The following is a 20876-nucleotide window of genomic DNA, read 5'->3' on the forward strand; positions in this document are numbered from 1 at the left end:
GCAGTCCATTTTTTTTGATTCCCCCCTCCTGGCGCCCCTCCACCCACCCGTTTTGGGTTTGACTTTCTTTGTTTTTTGCTTGTCGTGGGTCGCCTGGGAGTCGACCCTTAAGGGGGGGGTACTGTCAGGGTGTGGGTGTCTCCCTGTGTTTCCCTCCTGTGTTGATTACTGTTCCCTCCCCTAATGTGTCTCAGCTGTTCCTCGTTGTGTTTGTTATTTAAGCCCTCGTCTTTCCTTTGTTCGTGGTGCTGTCATTGTGGTTTGCTGTGGTTAGTGTTGGTTGTTAGTCCTGCGTGTTCCGTGTTCCCTCTCGAGTTCCCTGTTGTCTCCCGAGTTCCCTGATTCCTGTGCCTTAGCCTTTAGGTTTGATTAAAGTGCCGTTTCCCTCAATACCGTCTGCGTTTGGGTCCTACCTGCCTGCCTGCACCTCCAGCTCCCCTAACAGTTGGGACTTGATCCACCCTCCTTGATTTTTTTTATCTGTACATAACCCTGTATTAAATAGATGAAAAAGTGTACAGCTGATACATTTTTGGCCAGAATCATTAATGGAAAGCTAAATCACCCACCTAAACTGTATATTTTCTAATATGTCATGTAGATGTGATATCATATTAAGACATGTTCCATCTTCCTACATCCCCTCAGGCAACAATACATGCACATAGGGGCGTATTGCTTGAATTACTGGGTATAAAGGCCAGGAAAAATACAAGAAATCTACAACTTAAGTCTTCATACCAAAATATGTCCCTCAGGCATGGAGTATTACAAAAATCTTAACTAGACTTTGTCACCTCAAATGTTACCGATACGTGTATTTTTCAGCCCCTGGCCCATGGACTACACCCTCCTTTCGTTAAACAAGATGTTTGTTCCCACGCTTCTCTGTTCCAGAGGCGGGGGCAGGGAGAAGGGGGTCCGGCTCGCTAGGATAGGAGTGCGATTATTTTATAGTGTCTAATCTTTCTAGTAATCTAGTAAGGTTTTAATAACCCAAAAAAGTCAAAATCCTATATCACGGTTGCTGCTGCATGAATCCAGTGGCTTTCAGATCCACTCATGGGCCCAGGACCGACTTTTATACAGAAGGGCTTCAATGTTCCGAAGAAAGACCGCTGCCATATACGCGAGTATTCCAACTTCTAATTATAATAAAGCAAATGGCTGGTGTGAGCATGGTGAAAAGTGGTGATGAAGCTGCACGGCAGAACAGGGCTGAGAGGACAGCGCTCTGCTCTCCACCCGGAGAGGACAACACATCCCTGCCAGTTCTATAAAGGTTTATTCACTGAAGAACCCATTATTATTAATAGGGCCTTATGGTGACTTTTACCCGTTTTCTAAATGTTACCCGTTTTTTCAACCGTTTCTGAGGCGTTGGAATTACGGGCAGGCTCCGCAAAAGCGCTCCCAAAAAAAAAGGTTCCCCAGTAAATCATTGCTCCAAGTTTATTTTTGATAATGTGATTGTCACATTAACCATCTATAGTTTCTGTAGGCTTTCCGACTATTTTTGGTCTGTTGATATCAAATTGATGGTGGCGATTCTAGTTGAGTTTAACGTGTCATGCAATGTGGGGCGACGGAGCTCAACGACCGCGCCCCTCCGTATGTTTCTCGCATAACCCTGCAGGCTGCAATAAGAATTGCAATCCGCGCTATAAGACGCCCATATTGTCGTAAAGTAGTCTGCCCCATGGTCATATTCTAGGACTGTTGTTTAAAATCGAATTACTCCGCCTGTATCTTTCGGCATTGAAGACTATTTATTTACTTATTTATTTCAGCAGGTATTCAAATTGCATACCTGATTTCATACCTGATTTAAACAGCTGTTATTGAGAAATATCTGATTTCAAAAGAGTTGTTATTGAGAGATTTGCACACATCGTCGGCCCAAGTTCCAAATCGAAGGTCTGCTTGATTGATGACTTGTATTTCCACTTTTCATGTATTTGCAATGCACTCGCTAAGCCTGTTGTTAAAATAAAATGACTTCCCTATAAGGGGCAACATATGACGATTGTGGCGGATGGCACTTCAGCGTGCAGTAACATTAGGCTATTAGTTTATTTTTAAACTAATTAGTCACAATTTGTTTAGTTAAAGCTATACTGTACGATGTGAGAGAGCTAGCATGATTTGAAATTCTCTTCTTTTCGGAGTTCCGTTTAACTCCTCCCCCACCCTTCAGGACTCCCTGCCCCAACCCCTCGACACAGAGCCATGCACGAGCGCTAATGCTGCTTACGGCTTACTTCAACGGCAACCATTGCGTCACTTTTCAGGCCATTCAACTCCCTCAGCTGTCGCCATCGCTGAAAAGCGAATCCAATATTTATTCTCGTTTTTCCTCGAGCATTCTCCAACTTTTTTTTTGTTGCTGCCTTTTCATTTTCTGTCTTTCTTTTTCTTGCCTTTTTAAAAGGATGAACCGGGGCAAGTAACGGTGGCAGTGGTAACTTCTGTTTTTTTTCTTCCATCGTGTTAACGTTGTAGGCTCACTAGGTCTAGTCCACTGTCATGAACTACTATGACAACAACGCTTTCTTTTTTTTCAGATCCCTGAACGGCTACGCGCACACATGCAAACCCATAGCGAGTGACGTAGGACGTAAAGTCCGGCCAAGGTCGAAGTGGCGTCGATTTAGAGAGTCCCAGTAGTTTCTGCCCCACCGAAATGAAGGGGCACCGGACGCTATTGTGCTTGAATAATAGCCAACATTTACGCAATTATTACACCATGATACATTCCAACTATGAACGACGTATATTACCAATCATAACGCAGAGAGCCTACTATTACACACTCAGACAAAAACAAACACACACACCGCCGTTATATTGCTGAATACTCAAGTAAAATGAAGAAAATAAATACAAGACCTATTGTGCTGAAGCCGAGCTATGAAAAATACAACTACTCGATGAACGGGGAAAAGTTTACCTAGAAGGAGCAGAAGTGAAGAGATCATTTCCATCAAACCGAACAAAGGATGATGCCGTTGGCTCTTGTCTCCACAGCCATGTGTTGCTTCCTTATTGTAACAGTCAGCTCTATAAAGCGCCACTGGGTGGCGCCTCCCTTTAGTATGTGATGCGAGATGTTAAAGGTCCCATGGCATGCTACTTTATGGATGCTTTAATATAGAATTAGTGGGTGTCACTGTCGAGTTATTATTATAATGAGGCTCGTACAACGACGTAATCGAAGTTTGTCTTTATTATCGACTCAGCAGTAGTATAGTAAGTGTGCATGCACGGGACTCCAGCTAACCCCGCCCTCGGTATCGACGTCCATCAGGTTACTACAAAGTAAAGGCTTTCCTTACACTATTATTCCATAATACCACATCTCCCTTTCTTTGAGAATAAAGGATGGACTACCTTTGTCTCTGCAGGTCTTAAGGGGTTTATTCTGCCCTTTTGCTGGAAGACCTGTCCCTGATCTGTCCCTGTTTCAAGCATAAAAAATACAAATAAAATAACTTACACCTTACCATACTGTGAACTATTACTTTAGCAGGCTGTGTTCTCAAAACTTAAACTCTCAGGTTTCAGGTAAATGTAAACAGTAGAGCAGAACAATTTAACAATCACATTTCAATCTCTTTCTCTTTCTTTCAAATACAACAAATCAATGACGCTCGCTCTCTTTCGCGCTCTCTCTCTCTCTCTCATTCTCATTCTCACTCTCTCACAAACACACACACACACACACACACACACACACACACACACACACACACACACACACACACACACACACACACACACACACACACACAGAGTGACTATGTAGCTCCTTTAATGGCCTGTTCAACTGGTCGGACTTAAAAATATAAATAAAAGAAGCTCTATTTCATTCTCAGAATTCAAGGCGGATATGGTTATTTGTACAGTTAAGTACTCAGCGACTTTTTGATCTACCCATTATGTGGTTGAAAGGTCTCATTTGTTTTAGGTTATTAAAAAATTAATTAAAAGGGGTGGTGAACCCAAAATGTTTTTTCTTATATGGTCTTTTAACATAGTCGTCTATGCCATTCTCGAACTAATAATAAGCCTCATTTAGAGAATTGGTCCAGAATCCTATGTTACTGCCAGTTCTTTACGTGACGTCCAAGCAAATTTCGAATACGGAGCGTAAGGATGATCGAGGCGAGAGGGCTTGCTAGCGGTGTTTGTGGCCGTGTCTGAGAGAGGGTCAAGCATCTCAGACACCACGGCGTGTCGTGTGAATTTCATAGACAGCATAAAATGTCTGGGTCAGCCTTGCTAAAAGCATTTGTGGAACTATGAGAGGATGACAAATATCTGTTGCAGCACTGGCTGCTGCCTTACACAAACTGGTTTCCTGATTTCATGGGCTCCTCCGGCAACAGGGTCCGGTTGGCACTGCTCTCGAGGGTGTAGAGAAAAAGTTGATTGCAGTGTTGGCAGGTTTGTTGCCATGCAGAGCCGGAGATGAATACTGACATGTCGTAGCTCTGTGTGTGTGTGTGTGTGTGTGTGTGTGTGTGTGTGTGTGTGTGTGTGTGTGTGTGTGTGTGTGGTGATGGCTGGTTTAACCTGTATGCCTTAATTACTGGCTGCACAGGTGTGCAGCCTCCCCTAGCCCGAGTCAGGCCGACTCAGGTGGGTCAGGTGAGGCTGATTTAACCAGCCATCAACCGCGACGATATTATTGGATGCTGAACAATTGGGCTGTAATTTTTAAAAGTAAGGAGGATGGAGGAGTGAACAACCTGTTATGTAATGGTAGAAAACAATAGTTTAGAACCATAAGCCTACTGTGGGGGTGTGTGTGGATGATGGCTGGTTTAGAAACCTCACTTGGCCGAGTCTGATTGGACCCTGGGGCTGGGTGAGACTGCACACCTGTTGCCATTGAGTATACGTTTACATGCACAACTTAATCCGTTTAAAACCATAGTTCGACTATACTCCTCAATTGGACAACTGCAATTGTCCGATTATACATGGCGGTGTGAAACTCGATTCATTGGCTGAAGCACTTCATACCCCGGTACGATAGGTGGCACTGTATCCATTTCAACTGGTGGTAATAGAGCCACTGGCTGACCTCTTTACGTCACCAGCAACAACAAACGCTGCTTTCGAGAAAGATGTTTTCAGTAGACAGCTGTCACTCGCTGTCACTTTGGGTCCATGTAATGGACCCAAAGTGTAATGTAATGTAATGTAATGTAAGGCGGAGCTTCTCCTCCAGCGGCGGCGGAGCAGCTTCTCCGGGAGTCCGCATACGGCAACAATCCCTTTCTCTTTCTTCTCCACCATGGAGAATTCCAGCATGCAGCCAATTGCCTACCGAGTCAGTTGAACTAGGCCCGTTGATCACGCCTCTTGTGCTGAAGAAAATGGCAGCAGCTTCCCCAGACCAAGCTCAATCTCTGGCAATAGCCAGACTACTGTTGTGTTCACTACTGCATTGAGTTACTCAGTTATGTCAGTTGAATTGTACAGCCTCTAGGTGGCGTAGTAATGCAGACAGATAGAGGCGAGAGGAGGAGAAGAAAGATGTAATGTATGTTGATACAAGAACGGAGTTAGAGCGTAAGTAACGCGTTTATGTTGGTTATTACTACACACCCAACATAACTACTAAACGCACTGTGGGCACAGGTTAAACAAGCCATCTGCACACACACTCAGGAGTGTTCTCCTTCATATATATTCACTTTACTTGTTTGGTGATTCAAGGCAAGGCAACTTAATTTTATTAATATAATATAGCACTTTTCATACACAAGGCCGACTCAAAGTGCTTCACATATAAACATTGTCATACAATAAAATTAAATAATAGAAAAGAAAACATGCAAAAAATGAGTAAAATAGATATAGAAAATAGAAAATAAAGGCAAAGTTAAAAAAGCATTTTAGAAAGTGCAATGTGTTTAAGATCAGATCAACATTCTCTCTGGTACTCCAACCCGACCTAAAGGAACTTGGTCCCTTCTCTGGGTCTTTCTCTGGGTTTCCAACCCAGATTCTGGGACTCCAACCCTGATTCTAGGACTCTAACCCAGACAAAACTCGGGTCTCAGACCCTTATCCTTTCTCAGATAATCTATCTCTCTGGTAAAAATAGAAAATAAAGGTAAAGCTAAAACGGCCCTTTTAATTATTTTTTTAAAGTGCAATGTATTTAAGATTAGCAGAAAGCTAAAGCAAACATTAAAGTCTTCGATATTGTTTTAAAAGTTGTCAGAGTTGGGGCAAGTCTTAAATCCTCAGGGAGTTTATTCCAGCTATTTGTTGCATAACTAAATCCTGCTTTCCCATGTTTTTTGTATACTCTGGGAATAAATAACAGATTGGTCTCAGGAAGGTCTTCCAACAGGAAGCCAATGTTCAGATTTACCCTACTCTACTGGTAGGGTGATTCACTGAACGTGCAGGGAGATTCACTGTAATTGTAGGGTGATTCATTATATGGATCCATATGGGCTGAAGCACATTGATCACTTGGGTCCAAAAGACCCAAGTGCTATATTGCTCAATTTGTGCTGTTGTTATATTCGTGCCGGGGGGCGCACACTAAATGCAAACAGAGTCATCCTTTTTTTGGTAACAAATGTTTTACTGACACCAGGCGGCTAGGATGGTTTGATCCAAGAACGATTATTCCTTTAAGTTCTCTTTGCCTTGTATCTGGTTGTATCTGACGTACGTGTTGCAGCTCCTCCTATAGTGAACAGAAACACACACACACACACACACACACACACACACACACACACACACACACACACACACACACACACACACACACACACACACACACACACACACACACACACATAAACAAGCACAGAGGCTTCTGGTTTGGAGGGTGGTGTAAGATAAGATAAGATACAACTTTATTAATCCCCCATAGGAGAAATTTGTTTGTTGCAAAAAAAGCCCAGCAGCAGTGGAAGGACACAGGATAAAATGACAATGCAATAAATACAAAGTGTTAATTCATAAATAGACGCTAATAGTTAAAATAGGGACTAATAATAATGTAATAATGACGGGCTGTAGTGATATTGACTAGACTGTACAACATATGCACCCACAGAGCACCTACCTGCTGTGTAACGCAACGTTCCCGCTGGATTGAAGCTACAAACAGAAGAAGGCCAAAATTAATGAATAAAACAGCACCACTATAAGTCATGCAGTAGAAGGGTCTGCTGTACAGAGAGGATTTCCACATTCATTTATCTTCCTGATGCCTACACCGCCATGGGAAGCATGTGGACACTCAATCTATTTAATATCCATGAGGGGAAGCTCAGACACCATGGCTGTTTCTACTATGAGAGACTGCTGCTTCATGTGTGCGTTGGGGAAAAAACACAGTCAGTGTGAAAGATTGCGGACAATTAACGTAATTTTTCCACATCAAACCACTGGGGACAGAAACGTTTCTGACACCTTTACAGGGACAGAGAGTGGGAGTTGCAGATCACAATGTTTTCACACGCATCAAGCAGTAAACTATGATTTTTGAATGAGGTGAGAGACAGTTTCCCTTCAGGCTGCTGGAAGTGCCGAGAACTTGGTTCTATGATATGCAATTCTAAATGTATTTTTCTAAAAATTGAGATTCAATACATCTTCTTCATTTTTTTAATGCTTATTTTGATTACTAACATATCTATAGAGATCTAGAGATCTAGATATAGAGATATATTGACAGATAGTGATAGAAAATAAAGAGTGATAGATAGATAATAAATAATATTACATAAATTGATAAAATTCTAATTCACTCTATAAAGTAGACACACAACAACTGTAGAAGGAGTAAGGAAGAAAATACGACGGAAGAAACTAAACAGACAGAAATCAGTATAACAATGAGTGTGGCTTGTAATGCCAGACTAATGCATTATTCATTAATGATTGCTATGAGGTAGCTTGTCAAAAAAAATGCCTTGCCTTGGAGATGTCTGTCAACAAAGAATATGATGACAGATACGAATAGGATGAATGTAACACCACAGATGATCGGAATCACAATCCGGACCAGCCTGTTAGACTCCTCTTCATCTTCATCACCTGTACAGAAGAGTCACCTCACTCACGTCACTAAAAGCTCCACAACATGAGCAGCGTCTTTGAGCTTTCTGTGCAGTCCAAGTGGAGGCAGGGTGTGTGAGGACTTCTTACCAGTGCGCTGCTGTACTGTGCAGGACGTCTTAGCGTCGACTGACCGGGTGAGGTTCCCAGCAGGGTTGGCAGACACACAGCGGTAGGAGGACCGGAGACCCAGCCTGACCACGGTCAGAGGGAGAGAGCGCTGGGTGCTGCTCTGGTTCACCAGGACCTCTCCTTGATACCAGGAGAGAGTCCCTCCACTCAGTTGGTCCACAGCACACAGCAGGGTGCAGCGCTCGCTGCTCACAGACGCTACGGTGACACCGGGCTCCAGGACGGCGTCTGGGGACAGAAGACCACAAGGTCAGCTTGACCCCTCCTAGACATGACCTCTACCTTCTAGAATACAGCTTGACCACTCCTAGACATGACCTCTACCTTCTAGTATACAGCTTGACCACTCTAAGACATGTCCTTACCTTCCACACATATACAATTTGCATTTTCGGGAGATAGTAGAAGAACAAGGTCATCACAATGAGAGAGTTAATGAGACCTACCATAAACACTCAGCTTGAATGATTCAGATTTATATGTGTCTTCTTGATCAACAGTATAAAACCCTGAATCGTTGTTCTGCAGACTTCTTATGGTGTACTGCCCAGTGACTCGGTTCAAGGACAGTCGGCCAAGGAAACGATTATTTGATTTTGTTATTATTCTATCACTGGTCACTGTAGCGATTACAGTTCTTTCTTTCAGAAGAAATCCAGGACCCTTGACAGGCTCAGGTATGGTGACCTCTCCCCCCACAGTGGAGATCAGGTTCTGCTTGACTTCCTGGTCAGCAGACGACGTCATCACTGTAACAGATCAGGAGACATCGCTCAGTCAAATAGCCCTGTAACCGTACTGTAGTACCCTAATGAAATACTACTGTAACCTACTGTAGTACTGCAGTTAACTTCTGTAATACTGAAGTACCCTACTCTGTAGTATTATAGCATTGTTGTACCCTACTTTGTAGTACCATACTATACAATTGAAGTCTCCTACTGTATTATTGTTGTACAATACTTTAGTATCCTTCTGGGGCTCCTGTCTCTGCCTCCCCTGTTAAATGGTGGATTTCTGGGTTATCCTTTTAGAAACTGCAACATTTTCTAAAGAGAATGTTTTTCAGAAATCTTTATTTAGCCAAATAAATTATGAGCCTATTCCGAGAGCCTCGTACATAGCCTGTAGTGAAGGCGGACTGTACTGATCAGAATCAGCCAATGAACAGCATCACCAGGCTCACCAGGGTCTCAGGAAGTTTCTGGATATTTAATGGAGGTTTATATTTTAAATAAATGTAAGTCTTTTTTAAGACCTTTTATGTCTCATAAAAGGTCCTCTATGATGATGAGGTCGATGTTTATTTTTTTTGTCATGGCACACAAGTGGCCCATCCCACACAGGATTACAAGACACCAATATAACTACAAAAAGAGTGCAGTACATACACAATAACAATACACTATACAATACAGTACCTCCGGCACCGGATAAACACACTAAATATAAATTGACATATTCCCCTAGCCCACGGCTTTGTCCAAAAGGTTACAGATGTTTATCACACTTTGCTCAGCTGTCATGTTCAGTTACAGCTGCACAATAGGCTTCAGCAGTTATGGTGGAGGTTAGAAGTGTTTAGACAGGTTGAAGATGGGGCTTGGGGCTTCACACTGTATAAAGTGTCCTCTACACTGCAGTGTCACACACTGTGACTCTATCAGACAATGTAGAGGACAATTTACAGTGTTCACTATCCGATAGCTCCCAATTTTTCTGTTCCAAAACCCCCCCCCCCCGACAACCTTTTGACTGGGATGTTTCAATGTGAATGTCAATGGCCCAGGGTCGACTACACACAGTGGCGGTCTTAACATAGAGGCATAGGTAGGCGGCCGCTTGGGGCCCCCATAGTAGGGGGCCCCCAAACAGGCTCAAAAAACTTTCTTTTAGTACGCAAAGACGAAGCAAGACAAGCCTAATGCAAAAATAACATTAAGGGTTATAAAGGGTTATAAAGTTATAAAAATAAAGTTACCCAAGCGGCTCAAATATAAAATAAAAAGCGAATAGACGCCGTTAAGTATTTTGCAACGCTGCCAAAGATGACATACATTTTTACGGCTACTTTTGGCTGCTTCTAGAATACAGCTTGACCACTCCTAGACATGACCTCTACCTTCTAGTATACAGCTTGACCCCTCCTAGACATGACCTCTACCTTCTAGTATACAGCTTGACCACTCTAAGACATGTCCTCTACCTTCTAGTATACAGCTTGACCCCTCCTAGACATGTCCTCTACCTTCTAGTATACAGCTTGACCCCTCCTAGACATGACCTCTACCTTCTAGTATACAGCTTGACCCCTCCTAGACATGACCTCCACCTTCTAGTATACAGCTTGACCACTCTAAGACATGTCCTTACCTTCCACACATATACAATTTGCATTTTCTGGAGTCAGTAGAATAGCAAGGTCATCACAATGAGAGAGTTAATGAGACCTAGTGCCCTACCATAAACACTCAGCTTGAATGATTCAGATTTTCCTCCTTGATTAACAGAATTTAATCCCTAAATCGTTGCTCTGCAGTCTTCTTATGGTGAACCGCCCGGTGTCTCTGTCCCAGGACACTCTGTCCCGGAAACCTTCATCATCTATTTCCAACACCCTATCTCTCACTAGAGCGATCACAAGTCTATCTTTCACAAGAAATGCACGGCTCAGGTATGGTGACCTCTCCTCCCACAGTGGAGATCAGGTTCTGCTTGACTTCCTGGGCAGCAGACGACGTCAATATACCAATACCCCCGCCCACATAATGTTATGATATTGTGCATCATAGAAAACCGCTTTGCGGCACAGATGATTTTTTATTTTTTGGACTTCTCGTGGCGCCACGTTTCATGAAAGAATGCCGCCCGTTCACCCGTGACTAAAACCACTAATAGCCACTGTAGGCTATTAATCACTGAAGAACCCATTATTATTAGTAGGGCCTTATGGTGCCTTAAGGAATGAGGAATAAGGAAGAATATAAATGATTCTTCTTCTCTAGACAATGTTATAGGGGGACACATATTTTGTCCTATTGTATAATTAGGACCTGCCAAAATATGTATCCCCTACTTAAAATAAACACTCTGTCTTATAAGTGCTTTTTTTTTACTCATCGCTTACTTCACATCATTAATAATAAATATTGAGAATATAAACATGTTTCCTCTTTCCTAGCCGAAGTAATAGGGAAATACACATTTCATGTAAATGTATCATAATGAGTTGTTACTCTTTGCCAACCATTCGTTCAACAATAGTTAAGCTTTTTGAGTGAATAGTACCATAGTAACCATTCCTTCACCAGTAGGCTAGTTAAGATTTTTGTCAAGTTTTTTTTAGAGCTCTCCACCCAGATAGGACCACACATCCCTGCCAGTTCTATAAAAGTTTATTCACCCATTAATATCAGTGGGGATTGTGGTATCTTGCGCCCGCTTTTTAAACGCAGAAATAGTTTGGTTTTCAAACCGTTCTAAACCCGCTTTTATTGTTTGATTAATAGCCAACTATTACAAAATTATTACGCAATAATAATACATTCCAACTATAAACGACATATATTACCAAGCATAACGTAGAGTTGGCCTATTTATACACACAGACACAAACCAACACACACAGCGCCGTTCTATTGCTGAATACTCAAGTAGGCTACATTTAAGAAAATAAATACCAAACTTGTTGTGGAGAAGCCGAACAATGAAATATACAAATAATCGAAGAAAGGGGAAAAAGTTCACCTAAAACGAGGAGAAGTCCTCCGGAGAACATTTCCATCAAACAGAACAGGGTTTTCCGTTATTATATGTAGGCCGATGGTGATTTCCTTATGATGAACAGTGGCGGGGCGTGGGGATTATTTTTGAGGAAGCAATGTTACAAAACCTCTAGGCCCTACATGCTTTTAGGACAGAAAAGAGTAGGCCTACGTCGTATCTTGTATGCATTACATATTTCTCCAAGAGCTATTGCTACTGGTAAATTTACCAGGATTTACACACGCCTGTAATCTGACCGACACGACATACGCGCTCGCTCTCTCTCTCTCTCAAACACACACACACACACACACACACACACACACACACACACACACACACACACACACACACACACACACACACACACACACACACACACACACACACACACACACACACAGCCCTCCCAATTTTTTTTCCTTATATAGCACTACTTAAAGGTTGGGTATGGAAATCGCTTTTTTGGCCATTTTTGCAAAATTACTTGAAATCCTTATCATAACCCGCTTACAGCCACTGAGTTAGAAGTACTGACATGAAGATTAAACAAGTCAATCATCTGTGGAACGGGCAGGGCTCGAAAAACTCCAGCCAATCATTTCCATTGCCACCGAGTTGCATTGGACAGTAAGTACGTCAATCAAACGGTCGTACTGCACTCCCCCCCCCCCCCGCGCCCCGCGCGCGACCCCTTCGTGCAGTACTCGTGACCCAGAGCTCGTGACCCAGAGCACGCTCCTGTTTGTTGTTATCCTGCGGTAGCTACTGGAACTAGTTAATCCACATTTGGACCTAGCAGTAGAAGACAATTTCCATGGCAGACAAGGCCACCATCCCCACCACCACCACCACCACCAGCAAAGAGAAGGAAAACTCTTTTTCAGAGAGTAATTGATAATAAAAACGCTGAAAGAGAAAAACTGAAATCAAGAATAATCCTAGGCGCTGCTTTCGAACGTTGGTGGCAACTGAAGGACGAGAAGGGTCTAAAAACCGATGCTCAAAACGTAAATGGTCTTAATAATTATATAAAGAGGAGGAAGATCCTTCAACAGCTGGAAAAAGAAAAAGGAGATATATTGTTTCTTCAAGAAACTCATTTAACGCAAGAGGAACATAAGAAACTGGGCAGAATTGCAAATGCACAAATTTATTCATCCTCATATACGTCATCAAGGAGAGGTGTAGCAACAATTATAAAAAAACATGTACCATTTCAGCAGACAAAAACCATAGTGGATAAAGAAGGACGATTTGTTTTGGTGTTGGGCAAGATAGAAAACGTTGAAATAACTCTTACAAATATTTATTACCCACCAGATGAGAAAGCTCAATTTATGAATGAAATGATTGATTTAATAGTAATCCAAGGCAAAGGCATGGTTATTATTGGAGGTGACTTGAATCTTGTGTTAAATCCTAACGTGGACTCAACAGCAGGAATTAAACATAAATCTGAGAAAAATGCAAATATTTTGAGAAGAGCTTGTAAAGAGTTGGGAATGATAGATGTTTGGAGAACTCTTCATCCAAGAACAAAGGATTATACGTACTACTCTAATAGACACTCTACATATAATAGACTGGACTATTTCCTCATGTTTAAAAAAGATATGATAAATATCACTAAATGCACTATTGGCACAATTACACTATCAGATCATGCAAAGCTCACCTTAAAAGTGAACTTGAATTCAAACAAAGGGAAATACTTATGGAGAATGAATAACTCGCTCCTACAAAATGGAGACCTAAAAGATACAGTCAAAAAAACCTTAAAGGAATATTTGGAATTTAATGACACGGAAGACATTAACAGTATAATTCTATGGGAAGGAGCAAAAGCCGTTTTAAGGGGTGAACTAATACGATACTCCTCTTTAAAGAAAAAACAAAGAGAACAACTTAAAACAGAACTTGAAATACAAATAAAAGCTCTTGAAGATAAACATAAAAAATCACTTGATATGAAATTAAACAAACTGCTAAAGAAGAAACGTGGTGAATTAGACAAATTGTTGACACAGGATGTAGAGAAATCAATACTTCTTACGAAACAGAAACACTATGATGGAGGACCAAAATCAATCAAAATGTTAGCTTTTAGACTTAAGAATCAAAAAAGTAAATCTTATATAACTCAATTAAAGGATGACACATCTAAAGTTATAACAGACAAAAATGAAATTGCAGAAACATTTGCAACATACTATGAAAAACTGTACAAAGATGAAACGGACAAAACAAACTCAGCAAGAACTGAATTATATCTTGAGAAACTAAATTTAAAACAAGTCTCATCACTGCAAAACACTAATCTCATAATAAGAATAACGGAAGAGGAAATATCACAACAAATTAAGAAACTAAAAACAGACAAGGCTCCAGGAGACGATGGGTACACCAATGAATTTTATAAAGAGTTCAGAGAATTATTGGTACCTCTATTACTAAACGCCTATAACTTTGCCTTAGAATCAGGTGTGTGGGCATCAACATGGAACTCATCTGTGATCACAGTTATTTATAAAGACGGGAAAGAAAAAATGGATACATCCTCTTATAGACCAATATCATTATTAAACACAGACCAAAAAATATTAACTTCTATCATAGCAAATAGACTTAAGGACATCCTGCCAGACTTAATTGATAGTGACCAAACTGGTTTTATCTGTAATAGATTCCTATCTGACAATGTAAGACGTACTCTTGACATAATTGACTTTTCCCAAAAATATAATAAGGATTTACTACTATTAACACTAGATGCGGAAAAAGCTTTTGATAGAGTACTGTGGCCATATATTTTCAAAACAGCAAAAGCATTTGGATTTCACAGCAAGTTCATCTCATGGTTAGAATTAATATACAAAAACCCAGTTGCTCAAGTGAGAGTCAATGGCACCCTATCAAGACGCTTTCAAATTCATAAGGGAACTAGACAAGGGGACCCAATGTCAGCGCTGATATTTGCTATGTGTATGGAACCTCTTGCTGAAGCAATCAGGCAACAAGACAACATAAAGGGATTAACTATAGGGCAAGAATGTCATAAATTAGCATTGTATGCAGATGACATTATTGTATATCTTACTTCCCCTGAACACTCACTCCCAGAACTAATGGAAACAATAAAAGAATACAGTGACCATTCAGGATACAAAATTAATGAAAATAAATGTGAGTCTATATGCATTGGTAAACAATTGACAGATTACTCTAAAGGAAACCTCAGATTTAAGTGGAACCAAGATAAACTGAAATATTTAGGAATAATAATCCATAAAGATTTAAGTAAAGTTCACGAAGTTAATTATCAGAATCTAGAGAACAAAATCAAACAGGATCTGAACAGGTGGAAAACTATACCGAACTCTCTTTTTAGTAGAGTAGACACAATTAAAATGATGGTACTTCCACAATTCCTTTTCCTTTTTCAGAACCTGCCAACATCAATTCCTTCTCAAAGTTTTAAAAGATGGAATGGCATAATAACTAATTTTATCTGGAATAACAAAAGGAAAAGGGTCAAATTCAAAACATTAATAAAATCGAAAGAACATGGTGGACTAGCACTTCCAGACCTCCAAACCTATTTTCATGCCACACAAATAAATAACATAATGAAATGGACTAATGATAATATTAAAGCAAAGTGGCTTCCGATAGAAAAGGAACAAACTCCATTTTCAATAAAAACATTACCATTCATTGATAGAAAAGATATGACACAACTGAAAGGACAAAATAGATGGATTAACAATACTTTATGTACTTGGAAACAAATTTGTAAAAAACATGATATAAATAAGGAATTATTCTATCTTAGAGAAATGGCATGGGATCCAGATTTCAAACCAAACAAAATGGACAATGTCTTAAAAGTCTGGTCCTTAAAAGGACTACAAATATATTCACAAATAATAACTAAGTATGAAGTAAATCCCTTTGATGTTATTTTAAAGAAATATGATCTAGTCCAGTCAAATTTCTACAAATATTTACAACTTAGAAACTATATAAAAACCTTTCAAAAAAGAGCAGGCACTCATGAGCAGCATCCCTTAGTACAATTTATGATTAAAAACTATAATATTGACATCAAGAATACACTTTCTAAAATATATAAAATACTACAAGAAAACAATGAAACACAAGACACTGTGGCATTGAAGTGGAACTTAGAATTAGAGGGACAGTTAAAAGAAGAGGACTGGGAAAACATTTATGGAACAATACATAAAACAACAAACTCTAGGTTTTGGAGGGAGTATGCATGGAAAATATACACAAGATTCTTTATCACACCAAAAATACAATCAAAGTTTAAGACATCAAACTCATCAGAGTGTTGGAGAAACTGTGGGGAAAATAATGCAGACCATTCACATGTTTTCTACTTTTGCCCATCACTAAATACCTTCTGGAAACTGATTACAAATTCTATTTCGAATATTTTCCAAATTAACCAGGTACCTGAACCAAAATGTTTCATTCTAGGTGTAACACCGGATGAACTCATATCAGAAAGAGACAAATACTTATTTAGGATACTTAGGATAGCAGCAATGAAACAAATAACAAGGAACTGGCTAAAACCTACTCCACCATCTTTTAAAAACTGGAAGTCAAATATAAATAATATTTTAGAAATGGAAAGAATAACCTATATAACTAGGAATCTAGAAATTGAGTTTTTGAAACGATGTAATAAATGGTTAACATATATGGATTATAATTAAACTATTATTAATATTCTGAAGATAGTCGTGAAGAGCTGGAAGAGTTGACTTGTGTATATATATACTGTATGTGTTTTTATTTTATTATTATCTTATTATTATTATTTTCTTTTTTTATATGTAGTATTGATTTGTTTTGTTTATTTATTTATTTTTTCTATTTATTTACCTATTTTTTTTATTTTATTTTGTTACTTATCTATTTATTTATATTGTTTACATTTAAATAAATATATATATTAAAAAAAAAAAAAAAAAAAAAATGTTTGTAGGAAGATGTCAATGTAAAAATAACTCATGATCCTACAATAAAGTATAAAAAAAACCAAAAAAAAAAAACCGATGCTTGTGTGGCGGTTGACCTAGTTTCAAAGTTTATACCGTTTATACTCGGTAATACCGGTGTTGAGACGAGTGTATTAATCGGTGCGAAAATGTCCACACCGCGGCAACCCTAGTGAAAACCAGGACTTCCAATACAATTATATGAAACAAACATACATTTTCTAAAAATAGTAATGATTTATGTGACCGTTTAATGTTTATAACATCTGGTGCAACCATAGCCGTGAGAACGTATTCTCAGCAGGGGGTGCTGGAAAAAAAAAACTCAGCCTGCACTAGACTCGCAACTCGTTACATTGATAAAAAAGATATATAGCAGCGCAGCTCAATTACACCAGTGCATGCGCGCACAGTTGAAAATCGATCGTTGTGTCCGCTTCCTTCACACCATGGTTCACATCCAGCTGCTCACAGAACAAGTTTAGCGCACCACCGCTACCCTCGCACTTTTTCATCTAACCTTTTTTCAGCACTAGGTCATATGAGCATTAAATAAATGCTGCGTCTCAAAATGCATTGGACAGCAGCGAAGATGACTCGCTTTGCCACGGGCCGAAACAGTTCGGAGCGACCACAGCCAGAGCGAACACAGCGGGGCAGAGGAGTGTCAGGAATAGTCTGTGGTGTACACATCAGTACGGCCTATTTGCACTAATGTTTAGTGGCAATGCAGTGTTTTATTCTATGGCTTTTTATTTTCGTATATTATTTCAATGAATACAATTTATTTATTCATAAAAACAAGATCTGGTCTTCAAATCTTTTTTCTAAATATAGGTCTTCTTACAATGGGGTTTGTGTTTATATTCGGACCAATACGGTACAGCGGGCGCTCACATGACGTTCAGCATTTCCTGGTGCATAATGTGACGCTTCAGAACCGAAAATCCCGTTTCTCCCCGTTGACACGACAACACATAACCGGCGTTTTCAGAAATCTCCACTTTGGCCGGAGTTTTTTTTAGAAATGATCGTTTTCTGTGATAAGACAGGGCCTCGGACAGGGGGTGTTGCAGCACCCCCAGCACCCCTACTTCCCGCGGTACTGGGTGCAACTTACAGCTGAATGTAGTGCCATGTTGTTAAACGAAAACCTACGCTAGCCTGGCTCGCTCTCGCGCATCTCTGTTCGCGCTCGTGCATGATTGCGCGTCCAGGTACTTGGAATGGGTGGAGTCAGAGTCAGCGTTGAAGGAGAGGGGGTAGGACCATTTGAGTTGTGTATTTTCAAAATCTGCTGGCGTTTCGCAAATCGCATACCCAACCTTTAAAAGACAACACAAGACAACCCAGAACAAGCAGCTATAAACAACCACAGCCGCATAGATCTGTCCCTGGTTCCGATTCTCAGCTTAATTTGATTGACCAATGCAACTTATTCCAGACAAACAAGGCACAATTGGAAATATAATAACACAAAAAAAATAAGATAAACGGACAGCTCAGGGAACAGTAATGAGGTGCGTATTTTACTCACCCTATTTGTAGAGGAAGGCCTTTCTCCTGTCTTTCATGGTGGCGAAGAGGTCAATAAGATCCCTGTCACCCAGGGATTGTTCAGGGAGCATGAATCTTGGTAAAAAAAAAGAAGGCATGGTCAGCAAAATAGCTGAAGTTTAGCGCTACCAGCTAGCAACTCGGTCCGGACATAGTTATCCTCATTGAAAGTGCGATAACCACTCTTCTTTCTCTCCACAAGCAGCTGAAGCTTCGGCATTGGCCTGCCGTCAGATTTATTTTTTTGTTGCTGCCCATGTGGCAGTTTGGTTAAATGTTACCAAATTGTCCTACTCTAAATCTCCATCCTCCAAAACTGCACTTGCTTATACGATAATATGGTAAAAATCTTATCTCCCGCTATTTGTTTACGTTGACGTTGATTCTTTGATTTGATTGGTGTGAAGCCAAGGGCCCGCCTGGTGACTTCCCTTGGCACCCTGCTGACTAATCACAGGAGGGCAGTGTCATGACTGTAGCCTCGCCTGATTGGTTAATCCTTCTCTTTTTTTTCTCACCAAGGGATACCATCTCGGGCTGGATTGCTCGTGGACGTACTGTGTGCCATGTCGTGTTTTACCGCGTATTTAGTATTTAGAGGGGCGCAGTTTGGTGCATTTTAAAATGCTCAATGAGGCGAGAAAATGTGGAAGAAATGACACCAACACAGCACCAAAGAGTAACCGAAACTGTTAATATAAATGTTTTTATTGGATGTCTAAAAAACAGGGAAGCCAATGGCCTCCGGGAGAAAACGCCACTGATGATGAAAGGATCTTTTTAATTATTTTTTTAATCAGAAATGTACTCAAATGCCATCTAATCTATTTATATTATATTTCGTAAATTATATAGATCTGACTGCGGCCAGCAGCATATTCTTTATTCAAAGATTTATTTCGCAATATTCATGCAGAAACACAGAGTTAGACATGAAGGTATGAGAGAAAGGGAGACATAAGGACACGCAGACAGTGACCAAGGGCAGGAGTCGAACCCGGGTCGCTGCCGTAAAGACTGAGCCAGGCTCACCCATGCGCCCAAGCAGCAATTTAAGGGTTGTAACAAACGCAAATGAAAAAGCACATCTATAAAGGGGCGGAACGCTCACTTGGGCCATTCTTCCTGTACCCCCGGAGAGAGCAGCTGAGGCTAGCCTTAGTTTGGTGTTTGATTTCTTTACAAAAAGAGATTCAGGCACCTGCAGTCACCGACTTTAACTGTTGGATGGGCAGGTGTTCCAGTTCAGCAAGTTTTTAGACAAAGACAAGAGGAGCCAACAACTGCTTGTCCCGGATATCTTAGATTTCAATGGGCCTTTCATGAATCAATTGAACAGGCCTTGTTTTCTTGTGGGGCTTTCTGCTGGAGGCTATAAGAAGAGGCAGAGTCTAGAGTAGGCATCTTGTATGGGTGTTTTAACGAATGGTTTGAGTCACCCGTGCTTGCCTTGAGTAGTTGCATTATGGTTCTGTGGAACCGTTTTCATTTGGTTTGTGTGTAGTGGTGTTTTATTTATTCATAATTTGCATAAATATTTGGTGACCGTATCTTGTCTTCTAGAGACTAACCTTCCTGAAGACAGTCTAGCCCCACATTTACTTGACATGTCGGAGCTCTGTGTTTGTGTGTGTGCGTGTGCGTGTGTGTGGTGATGGCTGGTTTAACCTGTGCGCCTTAATTACTGGCTGCACAGGTGTGCAGCCAGTAATTACCTCCCCTAGCCCGAGTCTAGTCAGGCCGACTCAGGTCAGGTGAGGCTGATTTAACCAGGCATCAACCGTTCCCCTGTACTATTGGATGCTGGATTTTATAACAGTAAGGAGGATGGAGGAGAGATCAACCTGTTATGTAATGGTAGAAAACAATAGTTTAGCACCATAAGCCTACTGTGGGAGTGTGTGTGGATGATGGCTGGTTTAGAAACCTCACTTGGTATACGTTTACATGCACAACTTAATCCGATTAAAACCATAGTTCGACTATGCTCCTCAATTGGACAACTGCAATTGTGAGATTATACATGGCGGTGAGAAAATTGATTCATTAGCTGAAGCACTTCATACCCCGGTACGATAGGTGGCGCTGTACCCATTTCAACTAGTGGTAATAGAGCCACTGGCTGACCTCTTTACGTCACCAGCAACAACAAACGCTGCTTTCGAGAAAGATGTTTTCAGTAGACAGCTGTCACTCGCTGTCACTTTGGGTCCATGTCATTTCTCCGACCTCTCTGAACAATGTATGCGGACTCCTCCGGCGGCGGCGGAGCAATACGCACTGTGGGCA

The 20876-nt window shown here is 40.7% G+C and overlaps 2 protein-coding genes across 2 annotated transcripts in view; both read right to left on the minus strand.

Annotated features, from left to right (window-relative positions):
* The window catches only part of LOC115540805 (uncharacterized), a 44128-nt gene extending 32596 nt beyond the window's left edge, over positions 1–11532 (minus strand). The window contains exons 1-2 of the mRNA XM_030352381.1: positions 11521–11532; positions 10695–10752 (exon numbers count right to left, since the gene is read on the minus strand). Of these exons, the coding sequence (XP_030208241.1) occupies positions 10695–10752; positions 11521–11532 (70 nt within the window). The remainder of the gene's footprint in view (positions 1–10694; positions 10753–11520) is intronic.
* LOC115540362 (uncharacterized) lies at positions 6220–19618 on the minus strand. The gene is made up of 6 exons (XM_030351568.1): positions 18568–19618; positions 8679–8981; positions 8191–8460; positions 7960–8079; positions 7103–7137; positions 6220–6715 (listed from the first exon to the last, which is right to left on the minus strand). The coding sequence occupies exons 2-6, from the start codon at positions 8977–8979 to the stop codon at positions 6584–6586; spliced, it is 858 nt and encodes a 285-aa protein (XP_030207428.1). The 5' UTR covers positions 8980–8981; positions 18568–19618; the 3' UTR covers positions 6220–6583.
* Between the last annotated feature and the right edge of the window lie 1258 nt (positions 19619–20876).

The sequence above is a fragment of the Gadus morhua genome, chromosome 3, assembly GCF_902167405.1.
Source record: "Gadus morhua chromosome 3, gadMor3.0, whole genome shotgun sequence".
Lineage (NCBI taxonomy): Eukaryota > Metazoa > Chordata > Actinopteri > Gadiformes > Gadidae > Gadus > Gadus morhua.